Source organism: Parasteatoda tepidariorum, chromosome 1 (assembly GCF_982258835.1).
Source record: "Parasteatoda tepidariorum strain Cologne lab strain chromosome 1, Ptep-v5.0, whole genome shotgun sequence".
Classification (NCBI taxonomy): domain Eukaryota; kingdom Metazoa; phylum Arthropoda; class Arachnida; order Araneae; family Theridiidae; genus Parasteatoda; species Parasteatoda tepidariorum.
Window position 1 is genome coordinate 130,637,293 of NC_141755.1, and position 20,633 is coordinate 130,657,925.

A 20,633-nucleotide genomic window follows, 5' to 3' on the forward strand; every position below is an offset into this window, starting at 1 on the left:
TGATCTCAAATATGCTAATTAATTAGTATAGGCGATTTTTTAATTTACGAAATTAAACACGAAAATGTGTTTTCTCTGAATAAACATACCTTTTTTTTCAGATTTTGAACCCCCAAAATATAGGGGGTAGCCACAATCTGGGGAATATTGTCCCTATAGTTTGATCATGAGGGGCAATCCAAAGTTTGGATGCCTCTATCTTAATTTTACATATTTCACCACACATTAAGACCTTTTTAAGCGAGTTAAAAAAAATTTTAACCTAATTTTAAAATTCGTTTATCCAAAGATAATTGCATGCAGAAAATAAACTTTAGTAAATATTTATTATTTTTTATTACGCTATTAAATAATAACTTGAAAATTTTTGAATTATAAGGCAGACAACTTTTTATACAATTTTTATGCACGTAATTTTACATGGCAAAATACAAAATCGAGCTAAATCTATCGAATTGTTCCTGTGTATATTTAAAATTCGATTTCTCAGAGACTATTCAACCAATTATGCTAAAATTTTGCATTTTGTCATGTGAAATTGCATATTTTAAAAGGATGTAAAAATTTTATACCTCTCAATTTAAATTTTGTCACTGCTGTAAAAGATTTTCTCGAAAAAGTTCATAAGTAAGCAGGTATGTAAATGTTCAACCATTCCTGAAATTTTGCTGCAGTTTTTTCGTGTCACGAATTTTTTCTATAACTTATCGGCAAAACATTGTTGAAAATAAAAATTTAAAATAAAAAAAATTGTAAAAGGAACTAATAAAAAGAAAAACAAGTTTTTCTAAAGGGGGGGGGTTAAAAGTCTGTTTAATATACGTGTTTAATATACGTCTGTTTAATATAAGTCTGTTTAATATACAAATATACGTCTAAAATACATAAAATTAAAATGGAAAAGCTATAAATAAAATTTTAAACGAAGTTCTTTTAAAGGCTAGAAAAACTTCTATTATCCTTATTGTACCGAAACTTTGAATAATTGCTTAATGTTCAAATTTCAATATTCTTATTCAATTAAAAATAATAATAAAAATAAAAGAAAATAAAAAATAAAAGAAAATAAAAAAATAATCTCACTAAATTTAACTTTTGAAAATTATTGTAAACCCCAGATTCTCCTCTCTCTCAAAATACTGTTTTAAAAACTGCTGCTTACGTCATGCGCAACTTTGCACTAATATTACGGCTTCTGATCATTTACACTTTTGGAGTTTACTTGCTTGATAATAGTTTAAAATTGAAGTTTCTTAATGATATTCTGTTTTATTGTTCCAAGTTTAAGATATTTCCCTGTTTTGATATAGAAAGTAGGTGCACGGTTTAATTGCATTTCATTTGCCTTATTAAGTATTTAATTTACGCATTTGTCGTTCCTAACCGGATTGACTGTGTTTGTGAGAGGCATCTTGTCTATTGATATAACATTTAAAACAGGAAAAACAAAACATTTATTTTAAATAAAAAACAAAACACAGCGTTCCAAAGATATTTAAAAAAAAACAATTCAACGATATTTCCAGTTCTCTCTTTCATCTCTTGCCATATTCAGGGTAACCTACGTATTCTGAATAATTTTGGTGGCGCAAACTACTTGGAGTTAGTGTTTGCCGCAACATTCTCCCCACTTGAGTTTTATATAGGAGAAAACTCAACACAATAAATTACGAAAAATACTAAAATTATGGCAGACATACAATTGTTATGCTATAAAATTTAAAGAATTTTAAAAGATACAAATCTGTATTTAACGTCCAAAAATGTTCGTAGTTATTTAATGTTCACTGGCATCTTCAGATACCTCTAAGGGATATAGTCTTTGAATAGGTCTTAGTAAAGTCCCTTTGTCCGTTTTCAATTTGACTAGTCTTACTCGTCTATCTCTTCCGGGAAAAAGCTCGATCACTCTGGCCAGTTAAGTCTCTTTTTGTCCTCTCTACCTATTAGAACGATATCTCCAATACTGATGTTGTCGAGTTTCTTGGGACCGCAAAAATCCTAAATATTCGCTTCGAAATCTCTCTTTCAATCTTTGTCTTAGTTTCTGGACATATCGGTACCTTTTATTGATGTTTGATTTGTCGATTTTGTCCAGATCTGGCACATCATTAGTGGGAAGGTCTTGAAGAAAAGATGAAGGTGTTAAGGTTTTGAGATCAGGTTCTTCAGATAAATAGGTCAAGGGTCTATTGTTTATAACTGATTCGCAAAAGAGGGTTCTTCATACGTTAGAGATGAGCGTCCTCTTAAGTAGATCTTTAAGGATACCAATGAGCCTCCCCACCATGGAGAGTTTTGAACTTCCACCTCATCTGGCAAACTTCAAATCCTCTCTGGATTTTAATCCAATCAAGCTGTTTTAACAGAGAGTTTAATCCAGTAAAATTAGTCCCATTGTCTGAGTATAGAATCGATATTCGACCTCTTCCTGAGATAAACCTACGTAACGCTTGAATGAAAGCATTTGTACTCAGAGAATGTACCAGTTCTAAGTGGACAGCCCTGTAAACTGCACAGGAGATCCAAACCTTCTCATTCGATTTCGTTATCAAAGGCCCGGCCAAATCAACACCGGTCACTTCAAAAGCAGAAGATAATTTTGTTCGATCCTGAGGTAAAGGTGGGAATGGAACTTCGAGATTTTTCACCCTTTGTCTTTTACAGGTGATACAGTCTTTAATGGCAGAGCGAATAGTTTTCCTTCCTTTGATGATCCAAAATCTTTCTCTTAAAATTGCTAAGAGAATAGAAGTTCCAGCATGCTTATTTACTAAGTGTTCCTGTTCAATGAGTCGTTTGACGACTAAATGCTTTGATGGAATTATTAAAGGAGCTACAAATTCAGGGGTTTCATCATCGTTGGCGAGTCTAGATTTTAGTCGGAGCATATCATCATGATCTTTAAAAACCTGAAAGTTTTTTAAAGATTTTTTACCTTCTTCGTCATTGAAGCACTCTTTTTGTATTGACCGCAGAAGAGTCTTTTGTGCCTGTGTTATTTCTTCTTGCGTTAAATCAACATTCTTTCTTAAATCTTTAGCTTTTGGGTGGAAGCGTAACAACCATGCTACAACTCTGAGTATCTTAGAAAACTTCGAAATTCTGGATGCTAAAGTAGTTGCAATGGATTCCGAGTCTACATTGATAGCCGAAACAACAGTCTTTCGTTTTTCCTTTTCAACTTCCTCTTCATTAACATTAGCTGCTGTCATCGGCCAATCATCCTTAGAATTCCTCAGCCAGGCAAGCCCTAGCCACCACTTGGACTTCAGAAGTTGTTTAGCTCCACATCCTCTCGAGAGAAGATCGGCCGGGTTCTGGCTTCCTGGTACATGATACCAATTCTCAGGTGATGTCAGTTTATTTATTTCAGATATTCGATTGTTCACGAACACTGACCACTGTTCTTTCCTCTTAATCCAAGTTAACACAGTCGACGAATCTGTATAAAAGTAGGTATCAATGTTTCTTTTTTCGAGTTTTAAAGCAGAGTCCATAGAATTGAACAGTCTAGCTCCAATAGTTGCTCCCATCAATTCAAGACGAGGGATAGTTATTTTTTTCAGTGGAGTTATTCTTGACTTAGCTTGGAGTAGCTGGACATTTACAGAGCCATCAGGGGATTCACTTCTTAGGAATATACAAGCTGAATAAGCTGTTTTGCTTGCATCAACAAATGTATGGAAGCTGAGTTTAGATAAGGCAGTAACTCCCAACCATCTCGGGATCTTAATATCATTTAAGTAATGTAAGTCTTTGAACCATGAATTGAATTTTTTCTTTATTTCTTCATTAACTTCCGAATCCCAATGATCTTTAGTCTTCCAGGCTGCTTGAAGTAAAAGCTTAGGTCTTATTAAAGCTGGAGCAAGAAATCCAATCGGATCAAAGATTCGGCTTATCAGGGACAAAATTTTTCTCTTAGTTAATTTTTCAAATTCTTCCAGTTTCAGTGAGTCAGAATCAGTTTTTAACGAGTCTAAGATTTTATCCCATACGTAGCCTAAGACTCGCGCTTCAGTAGCTGCAGACGGGCAATCTAATAATTGGTTGCTTTCCCAACTTCTTAGGTCAAATTGACCTTCTTTCATAATTTCTGTAGCTGACTTTATAAAAGTTTCTAATTCGGTTAAATCTTGTACACTCGTTACGCAATTGTCTACATAAAAACTGTTTCTGAGTTTTTCAGAATATTGTATCTTGAATGTCTGTTTAAACAGATGATGATGAATGACAGCCATCAATAAGAAAGGACTACTGGTTAGACCGAAAACAACTCGGTGATGTCTATAAGTCTTCAGTTCATTTTGCTCATCAATCAAAAGAAATCGTAAGTAATTCCTATCTCTTTCATTCAGAGATTTGCAGAAATGCTCTTCTAATGTCAGAAATCACACCAATTTCATACAATCGAAATCGAGCCAAAATGGATGGTATTGTCTCAATAAAATTTATTCCAGTCTCTAAACAATCATTTAGTGATGGGAAGTTCGGATTCTTGGCTGAAGCGTCAAAGACGGGTCTGATTTTCAAAGAAGTTGTCATTGACTTTTCCTTAATAATTGGGCGATGTGGGAGGTAATGCGTACCTTTAATTGACAATTCTTCTTGTGGAACTTTCTCAATCACTTCTTCTTCTATCCATTCATCAAAAACTTGCTGGTATTTCTTTTCATATCCCGTTTTTTCTAATTTCTTGTTAGTAGATTTTAATCTTTTAAGAGACAACTCATAATTATTCGGTAATAAAGCATGATCCTTTTTCCATGGTAAGCTTACTTCGTATCTTCCATCTGAATTTTGATAAACTGTGTCTCGAAAATGAATCATAACTGCCCTCTGTGTATCTTCTCTAGTGTTTTGTTCCACAGGGTCTCTAATGCCAAGTAATTCTAAATCCCACAAAAATGAAACAGGTATTTCTTGAGAAAGCATATTTACAACTGTCATATTTAAATTATCATGGTTTTCAAACTGAGGAACCTTCCCTATTAATGTCCATCCTAATTTAGTGTCCATGGCGACTATTCCAGATTTTAATTGTTCTTGTTTACCCGTAAATAGTTTACCAACAACATCAGCCCCTAAAAGAACTTTAATAGGTCCTGAATTCCCACAATCAGTTATAAATATCCTTTTTTGTCTCAATTCATGAATCCACGGCCCTTGTCTAATACTAGAAACATTATTACAAATTATTTCCTGATCCAATGCATCTAAATTACAACTATATTTACCATCAAGGCTATCGAGATATATTTTATAACATTTGTGCCGTTGAATTTCTGTTTTCTTACCCCCAAATAATGAGGTCGAAAATTCTTCTTCCCTTTCAAAATCAAAACCTAACTCTTCTGCAGTAGATTTCATAATATAAGACTTTTGAGAACCCGTATCTAAAATAATTCTAGCTTTACGCTGCGCTTTATTTCCCTTAATAATTACTACAAGAGTCTGTAAAAATACTTCTTTAGTTGCATGCACGCGCGAATGTAAGGTGCCAGTCTCTTTTTCTTCGCTTTCATTATTATCTTGTTTTCTTTCATCCGATCGATTACATTCTAAGTCAGGACACAAAAATTTTAAATGTTTTCTTGTGCAAATTGAACATTTAATGTTTGATTTACAAGAAAAAGCCAGGTGCCCTTTCAATAAACAAATTTTACGTAAACCCTTCCTTTTAATAACAGACTGTTTTTCTTCTAAAGGCATATAAAACGCTTTCTTGCAAAAATGAGTCTCGTGGTTTTTAAAACAAAATAAACAAAGAATATCATCGTTTGAATTATGACTAATTAATTCAGACGCAGACGATTTCCGATCTCTCAAATTTAGACTCGCCGGCGGTGTCAAGTTCCTTCGTTCGAAGGGGGGATGAAATATTTCAGTTCTACTCAATTTTATTTTTTCTTCCGCTTGTACTACGTTTTTCAAAAAATAAATTATCGCATCAAGACTGGATAGTTTTTGTTCGCTTTCTAAATTTTTTCTTTGGCGTTCAAATGAGCGTAACACATTTAATGGTAATGAACTTTCAACAAGGGGATACAAAATTACACCACACATCTCAGATGTAACTCCTAGTGAGTTTAATGCTCTCAATTGAGTTGACAGTTTATTGTATAAACAACTTAAAGAATCATTCTTATTCTTATTCGCATTATTTAATACGAGTTTCAGGAGTTCTCTAACATAAAACTCTATCAATAGATCTTTTCGGCCATACCTTTCGGTTAAACTTTCAACAGCTAAAGGATAATTTTCATCTGTTGCAGGGAAAGATTCCACAATTTCCCTAGCTTCCGATTTCAGCTTCGTCGACTGAATTAAATAATGAAATTTATCAGCTTTTGTTAAATTTACATTTTCATGAATATTTTTAAATTGGTTCCAAAACGTTAACCAATCTTTCAAGTCTCCGCCGAATTTATATATTTCAACTTCGGGGAGCCGTTGACATAAAGCTTTCGGAGATTTATTGTTCGGTAATTCGCCGTTATTTTCGGAAGTAACAATTTCGTTTTCACACGAGTTCTTTTTCAAATTATCTAAGGAACGTTTAGCTTTTAATTGAATTCTCAAAGCTTTTTCTCGGTATTCTTCAACGGAATTATATTCAGTTTCGAATTCTTTTTCATCTTGCAAACTATCTAAATAACTATTATGAGTTATTTCCAAAATGTCTACCTTTTGTTTAAATAAACAAAGATCCGTTTCGATTTCGTCATACGTCACGCTATCGCCAGTTAATAAATTTTCTAGTTTATGGTAGGCCTTAGTAAATGAAGCTCTTTGAGCGGTTTTATTTCTTTTTATTATTTCCATTTTTACTATCTTAATATCAAATTCTTAGCTTCTAAAACTATCGATTCTAAGCACCTATAAATTACCGTTATGGTATCAAATATTCAAATAAAAATATATATATATATTTCAAATCTTCAAAAGTATTCAAATTGTCCAATATTTAATCTTCAAAATGGAAATTAATAAATCTTCGCCTACCTTTCTTACCAATCCTTAAGACAAGGCCGCCCACCCGGGGGCGCCAGAAATGTCGTTCCTAACCGGATTGACTGTGTTTGTGAGAGGCATCTTGTCTATTGATTGATAACATTTAAAACAGGCAAAACAAAGCATTTATTTTAAATAAAAAACAACAAAAAACAAAACACAGCGTTCCAAAGATATTTCAAAAAAACCAATTCAACGATATTTCCAGTTCTCTCTTTCATCTCTTGCCATACTCAGAGTAACCTACATATTCTGAATAATTTTGGTGGCGCAAGCTACTTGGAGTTAGTGTTTGCCGCAACAGCATTGTTATTTGCTTTTTTAAGATTATCAATTAATATTAACTTAATTTAAAACTTAAATTTATGCTTGGAACGGCCTTACCCAAAGGACATTAAACGGTTATTATGCTCCCTTCTTAATTTCAGTAAGTTTCAAGTAAACAATGAAACTATAATTTAAATTTAATTATCAATACTTTAATTTATTACTGTTATTACTATTTTACCTTAATTATTATTATTATTTTTTTTTTGGATGTATGAGTTGCCGATAGATTCAAGTAAATAGCATTAACAATACATTTATAGTTATTATAAAAAATGGAAATTAGCACTAACGTTAGTTAGATTTACATTAATACCAAAATATAGCTCAACAAACAAAAATAACATTTCAGAAATTGAAGATTTTTCCATATTAAAAAGTTTTATGAGGCTCCAGACTACTTATCAAGATTTTAAAATAGAAACTGTGTATTACTATAATTTGATTCTGATTTTTGCCAAACGTAGCATTCATAATATTTTCTTAACCCACTTTCGAGTGTATCTATGACTAGAAGATTGTACTTGTAATTTCGGTAACTTTCCGATTAGCTTAAACAATTTTAATTTCAAGACTGGATAATATATGTTTCATTCGTTTTTTAATCACCATAAGTAGAATTGATTGCTTATAGGAATAATTGTGATTCATTTTGAAATTGGAATTCATTCGAGAAATTTGATCTCCATAATTGATCAAAAATCGTCGAATACTGTCATGTTTCGAATAATGTCCATAAAAATTTTTGTGACCAGTTCTAAGACACCCTAGTTCAGTTTGTTTTAGGCGATAGTTCGGGTTCAACATGGAAGATAACGTGATCGATTGTAGCGGCTCATGGGTACTAATTGATGGATTGCTTCTACCACAAAATTTTCGGAACTTGAATGTAGTTTATCTATTGATTCGACTTCATATTTATGTATAGTGCGAAACAAAATTACTCGTCTTAAATAACTTTCAATCTAATATGTAAATGGTTTACGTCTTGAGTCTCAATTTTTTTTTTGTACGAGGACATAATCTTATGCATGCTAATTAATTTATGCAAACGATATTTTAAGTTACAAAACCAGAAGAAGGAAAAAAAAAAAAAACGATTTTTTTTCTTCTCCGATGGCTTTGAATTTTTGATCCTCAACATATGGAAGGTAGTCAATATTTTAAAAGTTTTCCAGCCTGAAATATTGCCAAAGTTGTTTAGGCAGGAGAGCGATTGAATGTTTGGATCTCTTAATGTTAACAAAACTTTTTGAGCATTTCTCTAGATTTGAAAACCTTTTTTAAGCGAATCATGAAGTTTTTGCACACTATTATAAGATTCGTTCATCCAAAGATAATTCTGTGCTAATTCCAAAGATAATTTTATTTTCATCCAAAGATAATTTTATTTGCTAATTGTCGAAAACACTTTGCATAGCAAAATATAGAAAAAAAATTTCATAATTTTTAGGAAAGTAATTTTAAAGGCAAAATGAGAAATTTGAAAGGGTCTAGGAGCTGAATTCCTCGTAAAGTTAGACATTCAAACAACTAAGATCGAGTAGTAGTACGTACATTAAAGTCCGATCAATAGATAAAATATTTTCAGGGGTTTCCCTTTTTTGCGCCCTGTTTATACATAAATGCGTACATCGTTATTGCATAGCACATGAATACATGCGTACATATATTGAACATAAATTTTGTATATACGTACAAACATACGGGAGTACAAATATACCTACATTTACATAGATACATACATACAATATATGTATATTCATATAAAGTATGTGTATCCTGCAGTGGACTGATCGCTAAGACACGGTTCCCAGCAGATCACCGAAGTCAAGCATCACTGGCTACGGTCAGTGTGGGGATGGGTGACCACTTGGATCAGTCTGCGTAGGGCCCGACAGTGTGCGGTATTGGTCCTCGTTAAACTGTTCTACCGTAAAGTGCTCGACTTCGCTTGCAGGTCGTCGGGCTACCGAAGCGGGGGTGCCACCCCCTCTGCAGAGGATCAAAATTGTGATGGCATGTCTTCGGATCATCCTATGGGGTGTTTCCCAGAACGTCGCCAATAGCCCATCTTGCAGCTCTAGTGCGCGCAGGTCGTCGGACTACAGAAGCGGGGGTGCCATCCCCTCCGCAGAGGATCAAAATTGTGATGGCATGTCTTCGGATCATCCTCCGGGATGTTTCCCAGACCGTCGCCAATAGCCCATTGTGCAGCTCTCCTGCGACGTAAATTAACAACAACAACAGCAGCTCTAGTGCGACGTTAATTAACTACAACAACAACAATAAAGTATGTGTGTATCTACATATATGTGAATTAACGTACATAAGATTATGCATACTTATATGTACTACTTAAAGTATATATACGTATGTACGATACGCGTAAAATAAATGGTCCATTCTAAATAACTTTTCTTCTAATGATCGTATCTTCGCATTCAAGGACTCAATCTTAAAGGTTCGAGAGGATGACATATATGCTAATTAATTTGTGCCCACGATATTTTAAGTTATGAAATCAGACACAAAAACATACTTTCTCTGAACAAACATACCTGTTTTATGGTGTTACTTTGGTTTTTGTCTCTCAAATTATAGGGATGACCGCAATCTGGAAAAAAATAATCCCAATAGTAGTAGTCAGAAGAGCGGTTCAAAGTTTGTACCCCTTAATGTTAATATTTTTTACGTATGAGACCACATCTTGAGAGCATCCGAATTGAAATTTTTTTTGCATTCAATTAAAAAATTCGTTTGTCAAAAGCTAATTCCATGCAAAATATAAATTTTACTCAAAATAATCATTTTTTATTATTTTATTCAATGATAGTCTAAAAAATTTTGAACTTAAGTTAAACAATTTTAATTGGCAAAGCGTAAAATTTGAACGAAATCAATCGAATAGCTCTTAAAAATGCGACTTTTTCAAAATTCAATTTTTCAGGAACTATTCGATCCATTTTACTCAAATGTTGTATTTTACCATTTAAAATTTCCTTCTTTAAAATGTTATAAAAAATTGTATACTTAATAATCAAAAAATTTCTGCTATTACAAAATAAAATTTAAAAAAAAGTAAATATTTAATGAAAGTTATATTTTGCAAAGAATTATCTTTGGATAAACGAAATTTATATTTGTATGTAAAATCACTTTAATTCGTTTTAAAAGTTCTCAAGACATGGTGAAATACGCAAAAAAGTAAAATTAACATTAAGGAGCTTTGAACTCAAACCTCACTATTGGGACGATTTATTTCGGATTGCGAATACTCGTTGGACGGCTCTTTTGACCAACCTATTATTAGGACCATATTTCCCAGAGTGCGGCTACCCCTCATATTTTGTGGGTCAGAAATCCGTCGGGAAAAGGTAGGTTTTTCAGAGAAAGTAAGTTTTATTTTTGTCTAATTTCATAACTTAAAATATGGTTTGCATTAATTAATTAACATATTTGAGATCCTTTTAACCCTTAAGATTGAGTTCAAAAACGTAAATATCCGATCATCTCGCAGCAGTAGAGTGAACTTTAAGACACGGTTCCCAGTAGAACACCGAAGTCAAGGATCACTGGCTACGATCAGAATGTGTGGATGGGTGATCACTTTGATCAACCTACAAAGGAACCAAAGGTGTGCGGTATCTATCCTAATAAAGCTTTTCCACCATTAAGAGCTCGACTTCACGCGCAGGTCGTCAAGGAGGAGATCCATCCCCTCTGCAGAGGATCAAAATTGTGTTGACATGTCTTCGGATCATCCTCAAGAATGTTTCCCAACTCTACACCTATAGCCCATTGTTCATCGTTAGTACGACATAGACCAACAAAAACAACCGATCATTAATTCAAAAAATTTTCAGAGTAGCCTGCTTTTTGTTTTCAACAAGTAATTTATTCATTCTACGTCCATATGACATACAATGTACTCATGTGTGCATGCACTATATGCATGTACTGTCTAATAACAATGTTATTCATACAACGATATTTAAAGTAACCACAGATATGTAATTATATACTGCGTGCGTATGCAGGTATTTTTATTTATACGTGTGTATGCACCTGTATACATATAATGTACGCATGCATTCCTGTACGTACAATATACGTTTTGTGTCTATGTACGTACATACAATTCATGAGTATATGCATAAAATTTCATTCAATATACGCAAGTACGCACACAAAAATTTCCTCTTATTTTTCAGAGAAAAGAGCATATCTGACGAGGAAGTAATTTATTTTAATGAAGATTGTTTCGCTAATTCCTTCATGTTAAATATGTTACGTATTCACTGGTGGTTATTATACCTATAATATCATTTGTTTATGTATTGACGAAATAGTTGATTTAATTATGGTATATCTGTTTTGTATTATTCTAATGGTTATTATACAGATAATATTTTTATATATTAACAAAATACCTAATATAATTATGGCATATCTGATTTGTACAAATGCACTTGTCATATACTAATTGTTATGATAATCATAATATTTATTTGTTGTTGTGCATTAAAAAATATGTTTGGAATTTCTACATTCATTAAACGATTTTTTTTTAAAAAAATATTTTGTTATCATTAAATTTCCTACATTTATCATATCATGCATATTAAGTAAGAGATAATTAAACAGTTGCATTTTAGTTATTTTGACAAAAGAAGATATTTCATGTTAATTTTCTTTGATATACAAAAAACTGAACACTTTTGACTCATCAAAATTTCTCACACCGCATAAATTTCTGAATAAGAAAGAAGAAAATACGCAGACCCTATTTGAGTATTACATTGTTTGTCTGTTTGTTTTGTTAATTTACGTCGCACTAGAGCTGCGCAATGGGCTATTGGCGATGGTCTGGGAAACATCCCTGAGGATGATCCGAAGACATGCCATCACAATTTTGATCCTCTGCAGAGGGGATGGCACCCCCGCTTCGGTAGCCCAACGACATGCATGCGAAGTCGAGCACTTTACGGTAGCACAGTTTAACGAGGACCCATACCGCACACCCTCGGTCCCTACGCAGACTGATCCAAGTGGGTCACCCATCCACACACTGACCGCAGCCTGTGATGCTTGACTTCGGCAATCTGCTGGGAACCGTGTCTTAACGATCAGTCCACTGCTGGACTTGAGTATTACATATGTTCTATTAATTTTGTGTTTTTATTAATCAAATCGTTAAATAAAAAAAAAGTTTCATATTAAACGATATTTTTACTTGTAAATCATTAATTTCTTACAGCAAAGTAAGTCAGACTGATAAAAAATGACTATTTCCCCCAAAATAATCAAGCAAAATTGTTGTAAAGGAGAATTTTCCTCGGACTGGGAAAGCTATAAGAAGTAAAATATAAAACAAATAATGAAAAGTCGTCATACAATCGTGGGAGAGATGACATCACGTTCAGAATGACGTTTTAGCTGACGTACACTAGCAATAGCATTAAATTGCATTGTCAATGAAAATCTTATGATAGGGTAGATTTTAGCTGAGCATACGAAAACGCTGCAAACGGAAACCTTATAATTATGTAGATTTAAAATGATTTTCATCTTAGAACTAGCTTTATTCAAGGTTTTTCTTCCCGCTTGAAAACCCTAAGACAACCTCGTTTTAAGGTTGTTATGTTGAAGGTTGTTTTCCAAGGTTTTGGAATCGGGTAATGTGCGTAGAATAGAGCAGATTGTCGCAGACCTCGTTTTAAGGTTAGAAGGTTTACACGTAAACCGTGTAAAAAACCCTTTTTAGGTTTGCATGAAAATATTTTTGTTGTGTTGAAAAAACCTTATATTGCTATCTGGGATAAAAAGTGGCGCTTAAGAATAGAAACGCCGTATTTCTAAATTGCGAGTTGCTGTCACCAAGACGACGTATCACTATTTAATCAACGTATCCAGGAGCTATAGTCAGGAGCAGTAGCATAGAAAAAGTTTGTAATTAGTTATTACTATCGCTATCTGTCAATGATTTAATTAACTACTCCGTCCAAAGTCAAAAATCTCGCACCCAGTTGGAAGGTTTTCAATATTTGGCAACTTATCGCCGTTTGTAACTGGCAGAGGCGTCAAAATTTAATCATTGCGCATGCGCATTTTTCCTAAAGTGGTGTCTCTGTAGGAAGTTTTTGATCTGGTTTCGATGCCCAGCTATTTTTTCGAGGGACTGCATGGCAATGATCTGACATCACATGATGATTGTGTCATTTGTTGTTATTTAGTTGCAATAGCTGTTATTGAAAATGTCATGTTTAATTAAAAATTAAGTTATATGAATTAAAGATTTTGTTTTGGCCGACTGTGATTTCATTTTCTATTTAACTTCCTCCGTTTCAAGTTCCTCTTATTCATAATGAAACAAATTTGTGTTTTTTCAATATTTATTCTTCTAAACTTTGCGTCATGCACAAGACTTTTTAAGTAAATCCTTTCTGCCATGGTTTTCCTATTACCTGCTTAGAAATATGTGTATTAAGTGCTGATAATGAATTTTTTATAATTATCTTAGTTTAATTTTGATAAAATGCATTATTATGTTTCTTTATCGTTGGCGAATTTATCAGATGTTTAATCTGCTAATCTCTGGTTTGGATCAATGCTGCTGTCTTTCTAAAATCTCTAATCAAACGGAGTTTGTGAATTTGTTTAATTTTTAGTCGTTTGATTCTAAAATGCGTCAGTGGTCATTATTTTCAAACAAAAATTGGTTTTATACTTATTAATGCACACTTTTAACCATTTGTTTGCATTCATTATTTTAATAACATAAAATAAATACCAACGTTCGTTTGTATTTTTTTTATGAATTTTCTCATTGAAAATTGTATTTATGCATGCAAGAATCTATGTTTTAATTTATCTCGTTTAATTTGAATGAAAGGGTTTCATTTACTTCCTTCAAAAATATAATTTTTAATCATGATGCTTATGAGCATCTCTTCAATCTTGAATTTATCGCTTTTTCTATTTGTTCTTTAAATTAAAATGTCCTTAAAAATGTTACAAACATTTTTCTATTTATTTTTCAAGTTAATTTTATTCCAATATTATATTATAATGAAAATATTTTATATTTCATATTTATCGCACATAATGATGTCGCACTATAACAGATCGATTGAACTTTGGTGGCTGCAACAAAATGAGTACTATGTTTGAGCTTGCATTTTCTCCTAGTGTTTTGAAATGCTGAACAAGATTATTTTATTAAAATATTTTTCTTTATTTTTTTGGAGATAGGACAAGAAATAAGCAATGATGAAGCAAAACCAGGGTTGCCACGCCACAGGGAGAACCTGAAAAATACAGGGAATTTAAAAGTCACCTAAAATTACAGGGAATTTTTAGTTTTTCTTTATAAACTGGGAAAATACTTTTGTTTCTTATTTTTCATCTTTTAAAAAAAAAAAAGATGACCACTCAAAGCGTTATCTATGGGATATTTCATCTATATTAAACTGTTTCATTTACTCTGGCATTATTTGATATAAATATATTCTGTTGTGTACCTTTTTTCTCTTAGGTAATTTAGTACACTATAGCTCACGCAAAAAGTAGACATATGAATAGATTTATGAGTGGTTTATTATTTAATGATGGATGCAAAAAAATGTTCAAGGTTGATTATTATCTAATATGGCACCTATCATTGATTTAATATAGGTGCCATTATTATGGAAGGATACATTTTGGAGTGAGTGAGTTATAAAATTCTGGTAAACAACATTAGATCGTGTTAATGGGTCAAAAAATAAGTTTAGTCTTAAAAATTTTTTAGAATGGCACTAATGTGTATGAGAAGTCCTAAAGGTAATTTTCTACAAATGCTGTATGAGAAATAAAAAAAAACAGCTGAGAATCGTAATAATTGTTTGATTCGAAGGATTTTTGGTACATACAAATGAAAAAATTAATACTAAAATGTAAATGTAAAATGTACTAAAATAACCACAAGAAATTGCTGTGAGAAAGTGAGGGATTCACAGAAGGAGATTAACATTGATGATTTTCAATATGATGTGTAGTCTTTCACTGGTTAATGTGTTCACAATTGCAAATGAACAAAGTTGAATCAAAGGAAAGTCAATCATTCTGGGTTCCATAGCTGAAATAAATTAGGCAATGCTGCCTTAAGATATCATTATTGATTTTGTAGATCAGAGTTTTTTGAGACTCTGAAATCTTTCACATTAGCAGATCAGAATTTCAACTTTTGTAATAGATTTTTTTATTCTTCCTCTAAATTTTTATTTACATTTTGCAGAATTCCTCTCCTCCGAATGCAGTCTATTCGTGAACACATGCACGAAGTTGGAACTCCTATACATATCGTCAATCAAAAGTGGAGTCATTTAGAAGCAGGACCTTTTCCCGAGCCTTTATCTAATTATTTAGATGTAAGTAATAACTTTTATTTATTTATCTATTTTTTTTAAAAAAATTAAGTTTTTATTTTAGACATTTTTATTATAAATAAAAAGTCTTATACTTTTTTTGGTATAAATTTGTGCTTTTTTTAGTAATTTATGTGTATAAAGATCTGATTTCTTGAAAATATGTCTGCATCTCACCTCTTACTAATTTAAATAAATAAAATAATCATTTATAGCAAAAAGTAACTAAAGTTCTAAATTCATTCAATCAGGTTCCAACTTAGCTTGGTTGGGGCCCCCCTCTGCTTCACCACTTCCGTGGTGAAGAACCGAACTTTATGGAGGTATTTAAGTTTTTACCTCATTATATACATAAATAACAAGAAAATTGACTATAACCTAAATTAGCTATAAAATCCCCTTCCCCATCCAATGCTCAGGCGAAATATTGTTCTGTCCATTTTATTGATTTTCTGACAATTCCATGCAATTTTGCTGATTATTAACTTTGTCATCTAACTGCGAAAAATTCATGTCCTTGCTGACATTAGGGCAGAATTAAATTTTCGCAATTACGATGGCTCAATTAACCCCTTAACGCACATATTTTTTTAATTTTAGTAAATATTCAAATATTCATTATTTTTTATTATTTTATTTATTAATAGTTGAAAAAAATTTTAAATTGTAAGGTATACCATTTTTTACATAATTTTATGTGTAGTTTTACTTGACAAAATACAAAATTTGAACAAAATCGGTAGAATAGTTCCTGATAAATCCAATTTTCAAGTTTCCGATATTTAAAATTAAATTTCTCAGATACTTTTCACCCGATTTTGCTTCAATTTTATATTCTACCATCTAAAATCACATACTTTAAAATGATATCAAAAATTGTATACCTTACAATTCAAAACTTTTCTACTAAGAATAAATAAAATAATGAAAAATTATTAATATTTACTGAAAATGATAAATATTATAAAATTAATTTATCTTTGGATGAATGAATCTGATAATTGAGTGCAATTTTTTTCAAAATTCACTCTTAAAGAGTTCTCGAAATATGGCGTATTAATCAACAAGTGAAATTAACATTAAGGGGTCCTAACTTTGGACTGCTTTCTTGACCTCGTGAATCAGTTATTGGGGTGAATGATATGAGGCCCAATATTTTCTATTACTAATGGCTGCCACATATTGTGTAAAAGCATTCTTTTCACGTTCTATTCAATGTTTTCACAATTTTTTCAACCACAATCTATTTCAGCGTACTTGCATCTCATAGCGTATGAAAGCACCAATAATTTTACAGCTTTGATGAAATACTTACGAGTCTGCCCGTGTGCATTGTGAGCTGGGTTCATTGGGATTATTGCACTTTTATGTGCAATTCTGCTGCATTTTGCAAGATATTCTCAATTTTAAGCTTCATTTTCCACCCTCTGAAATCGAACCATAAAATCTTTTGATCAATTTTTAATGGCTAATCAGGGGTCTGTCCAGGCCAAATTTACTACTGTTCAGCAGCATCTTCACAAATTCAACTTTAGGAAAAAAATTCTATTTTTGTATCCTGTAAGAAACGATAAATCCATATTTTTGTGTTGATTTTTAAATATAATTTTTAAATTTTCACAAATTATGTCTACATTTTCACAAAATAGGTACCTCTCAGAAAAACCTAGACACACCCTTGCTATTATTTTATCATGGTCATGTAAAGTCTTTGAAAATTATTTTACATTTTGTTATGTATAGGGTGCTTAAAAATATATTTTGAGTCCTTAAAAGGTGCTTATTTTTTGTAGAAAGAGTTGGCTATGCACCCTGACTAATCCTTTTTTTCTTTTAAAAAACATATTAGGTTATTTTACCAACATTACATTACATTTAAACTATTTGCTATTTTACCTATTTTGTTACATTTTGTAACGGTTGCACAAAATAAGGTTCAATACAATTTTCACACTATGGTTATCAACAACTTCCTACCTTTGCTCACATATTAAGATTCTTACAAATTATTTGCAACTGTAACGTATATGCACATGTCACACAATACAGCACAATCAGCTAGTTTATTTTTTAAAAAGCATTAAATTTTTAAAAAATAAAAGCTGGATTAATAGATCTGCTTTATATTACATAAAAAATACAGTCAAAACCCATTATAATGGCTCATAATGTTATTTTTATGTGGATAGAGTGAGCCATCAAAAGAAGTCTCTCTTCTACTCATTTCTTCATTTTTTGGTAGTTTTGAAATGTCTACATGAAATACCGATTTTTAAAACCATCTATTGAGTAGAATGTAGCATTTTTTCTTATTCCATCTCAGTTTTCCCATCCCTAAATTTATTGTACGCAAGACGAAGAGTCGTAAAAAATAAAAGTGAACACGTTTTTTGTGACTATATATTATTGTTCAATCATATTTGTATTTCATTTTATGTGTCATTTATTTAAATAATGTGTCATAAAAGGGAGCAGTTCTGAAAAATTGGGTTCGAATGGTTTGCAGTACGAATAGAGTGAACTCCCGGTTATAGTGAACCGAAATTTCGGTTTCTTGAAGGTTCACTATAGCGGGGGTTGGACTATTAGATTTAATTGAGATTTATGCATTAAATATGCCATTCGTGAATAGTGAAATGGCTGTCGATAGAGAAGAATGAAAGTAATTCACTGAACGTTTTTTTTTCCTAATTTTTAAAGAACTCAAAGTGATTTTAATTTTTAAAAAATGTCTCTTAATTTTCAATGTCTTTATATATACAGTGATGGACAAAAGTGTGGACACTTTTTGAAAGTTTCATGTTTTTCAACTTAGTGTGCTTGTAGAATATATTAATTTTTACTTAAATACAAACGTTTATATATCAAATTGAAGGTAATTTAATGTAGAATTTAATAATAAATACAGTATTACAATATCTGTATTACAAAACAAGTTATGCAATTAATAGTAAGATCTATCTTAGATTTGCATTTTTTTAAAGTGATACTTATACACTAAATACTTAGTAGGATAACCCTTAATTTTTAAGACAGCTTCACAGCGTCTTCTCATCGAGTGAACGAGTGTTTGGAGTTCATCTTTCGTAATCACGCGGTGCCAAGAATCAATTATAGCTTCACTTAGTTTTCTTTTATTGGATGGACGTTTTTTTCGTGTAAGAATTTACCACAACGTCGCCACAAATTTTCAATTGAATTGAGATCAGGGTTGTTTTCTGGCCATGGTAATATATCTATGCCTTTATTTTGAAGGCATGCTTTGCATACTTTTGCTGTGTGGCATGAAGCTGAATCCTGCTGAAAAGTAAATGGTGCGTTGTTGGAGAAGAGATCCCTGATGGAAGGTATAAATTTTGGTTTCAGGGCAGTTTCGATGTATCTTTTGGCATTCAGGATGTCATCAATCACTTGAATTCGGAGCACACCATCTGCAGATATACATGCCCAAATCATGACATTTGTTGTATTTTTAGTAGTTGCTTCAATGCAATCAGGATGAAGCGCTTCACATACTCTACGTCTCACGTATTTTCTACCATCACTTCCAAAGAGCGATATTTTACTCTCATCAGTCCAGATTACTTGCTTCCATTGATTTTCTGACCATTTAATGTGTTCTTTTGCCAACTTAACTCGTTTTTCGCGTTGCTTTTCTAGCTTGTAGTCCAAATCCTGATAAGCTTCTTCTTATTGTTCTTGAACTTACTGCAATACCAGCTGCATTCATTTCACATCTAATGGCATCTGATGACATTTTTCTATCTTGAAGGCATAGCCATTTAATTTTTCTATCGGTAGTAGCACTTGTGCATTTTTTTCGGCCTGATTTGGCAGCCTGAATGCCAAAAAATACATCGAAACTGTCCTGAAACCAAAATTGATACCTTCCATCAGGGATCTCTTCCCCAACAACGAACCATTTATTTTCCAGCAGGATTCCACTCCATACCACACAGCAAAAGTATGCAAAGCATGCTTTCAAAATAAAGGCATAGATATATTACCACGGCCAGGAAACAGCCCTGATCTCAGTCCAATTGAAAATTTGTGGCGACGTTGTGGTAAATTCTTGTACGAAAAAAACGTCCATCCAATAAAAGACCACTAAGTGAAGCTATAATTGATTCTTGGCACCGCGTGATTACGAAAGATGAACTCCAAACACTCATTCACGCGATGAAAAGACGCTGTGAAGCTGTCTTAAAAATTAAGGGTTATCCTACTAAGTATTGAGTGTGTAAGTATCACTTTAAAAAAATGCAAATCTAAGATAGATCTTACTATTAATTGCATAACTTTTTTTGTAATACAGATATTGTAATACTGTATTTATTATTAAATTATACATTAAATTACCTTCAATTTGATATACAAACGTTTGTATTTAAGTGAAAATTAATATATTCTACAAGCACACAAAGTTGAAAAACATGAAACTTTCAAAAGGTGTCCACACTTTTGGCCACCACTGTATATATATATTAAAAAAAAACGATTGCTATGTGTAGAAAGAAATTTCGTGAATCATTTATATCTAAAGTGTAAACTTGTGTGTGTATAGATAAGATTATTTGTTCATCAAATTTTAAGGAACTTTCTAGTTCTGTAATTCTGAGAGAAAGCGATACTTATCAGAAAAAATTTACTTTCGAACAATAATAATGTAATATCAGGAATGTTATAAGAGCTTTGGAAGAAATATCTGAAGATGACGTAGTAAAAATTTCAACAAGGTATAAAATTTAATAAAACATTGTTTGGGTATCTACTCCTTTTTAAAGTAAATACATGTTATGCAACTTTTAAAATGTCAGTACAGGTATTATTTTGATAGAATTATTTTAAAAAAAATTTTATTAAAAATTATATTTTCAATAT

At 32.0% G+C, this 20,633-nt stretch overlaps 3 protein-coding genes across 4 annotated transcripts in view; 1 reads left to right on the forward strand and 2 right to left on the reverse strand.

Moving 5' to 3' along the window:
- Positions 1–2,261: 2,261 nt before the first annotated feature.
- On the reverse strand, positions 2,262–4,244 carry LOC147816962 (uncharacterized). Its single transcript, XM_087157524.1, has one exon. The coding sequence runs from the start codon at positions 4,242–4,244 to the stop codon at positions 2,262–2,264; it is 1,983 nt and encodes a 660-aa protein (XP_087013650.1).
- A 109-nt stretch (positions 4,245–4,353) lies between these two features.
- Positions 4,354–6,828, reverse strand: LOC147816963 (uncharacterized). The gene is made up of 3 exons (XM_087157528.1): positions 6,445–6,828; positions 6,230–6,324; positions 4,354–5,596 (listed from the first exon to the last, which is right to left on the reverse strand). Exons 1-3 carry the CDS (start codon positions 6,826–6,828, stop codon positions 4,354–4,356), a joined length of 1,722 nt encoding a protein of 573 aa, XP_087013654.1.
- Positions 6,829–13,561: 6,733 nt separating this feature from the next.
- The window catches only part of LOC107442437 (lysosomal aspartic protease), a 30,036-nt gene continuing 22,964 nt past the window's right edge, over positions 13,562–20,633 (forward strand). Inside the window, exons 1-2 of one of the 2 annotated variants that reach the window (XM_016056005.3) lie at positions 13,562–13,779; positions 15,623–15,755. In XM_016056005.3, the coding sequence (XP_015911491.1) occupies positions 13,712–13,779; positions 15,623–15,755 (201 nt within the window). In that variant the 5' untranslated portion in view covers positions 13,562–13,711. Of the gene's footprint in view, positions 13,780–13,967; positions 14,035–15,622; positions 15,756–20,633 lie in introns of those variants that run through there. The other variant, XM_016056006.2, reaches the window with a different exon arrangement.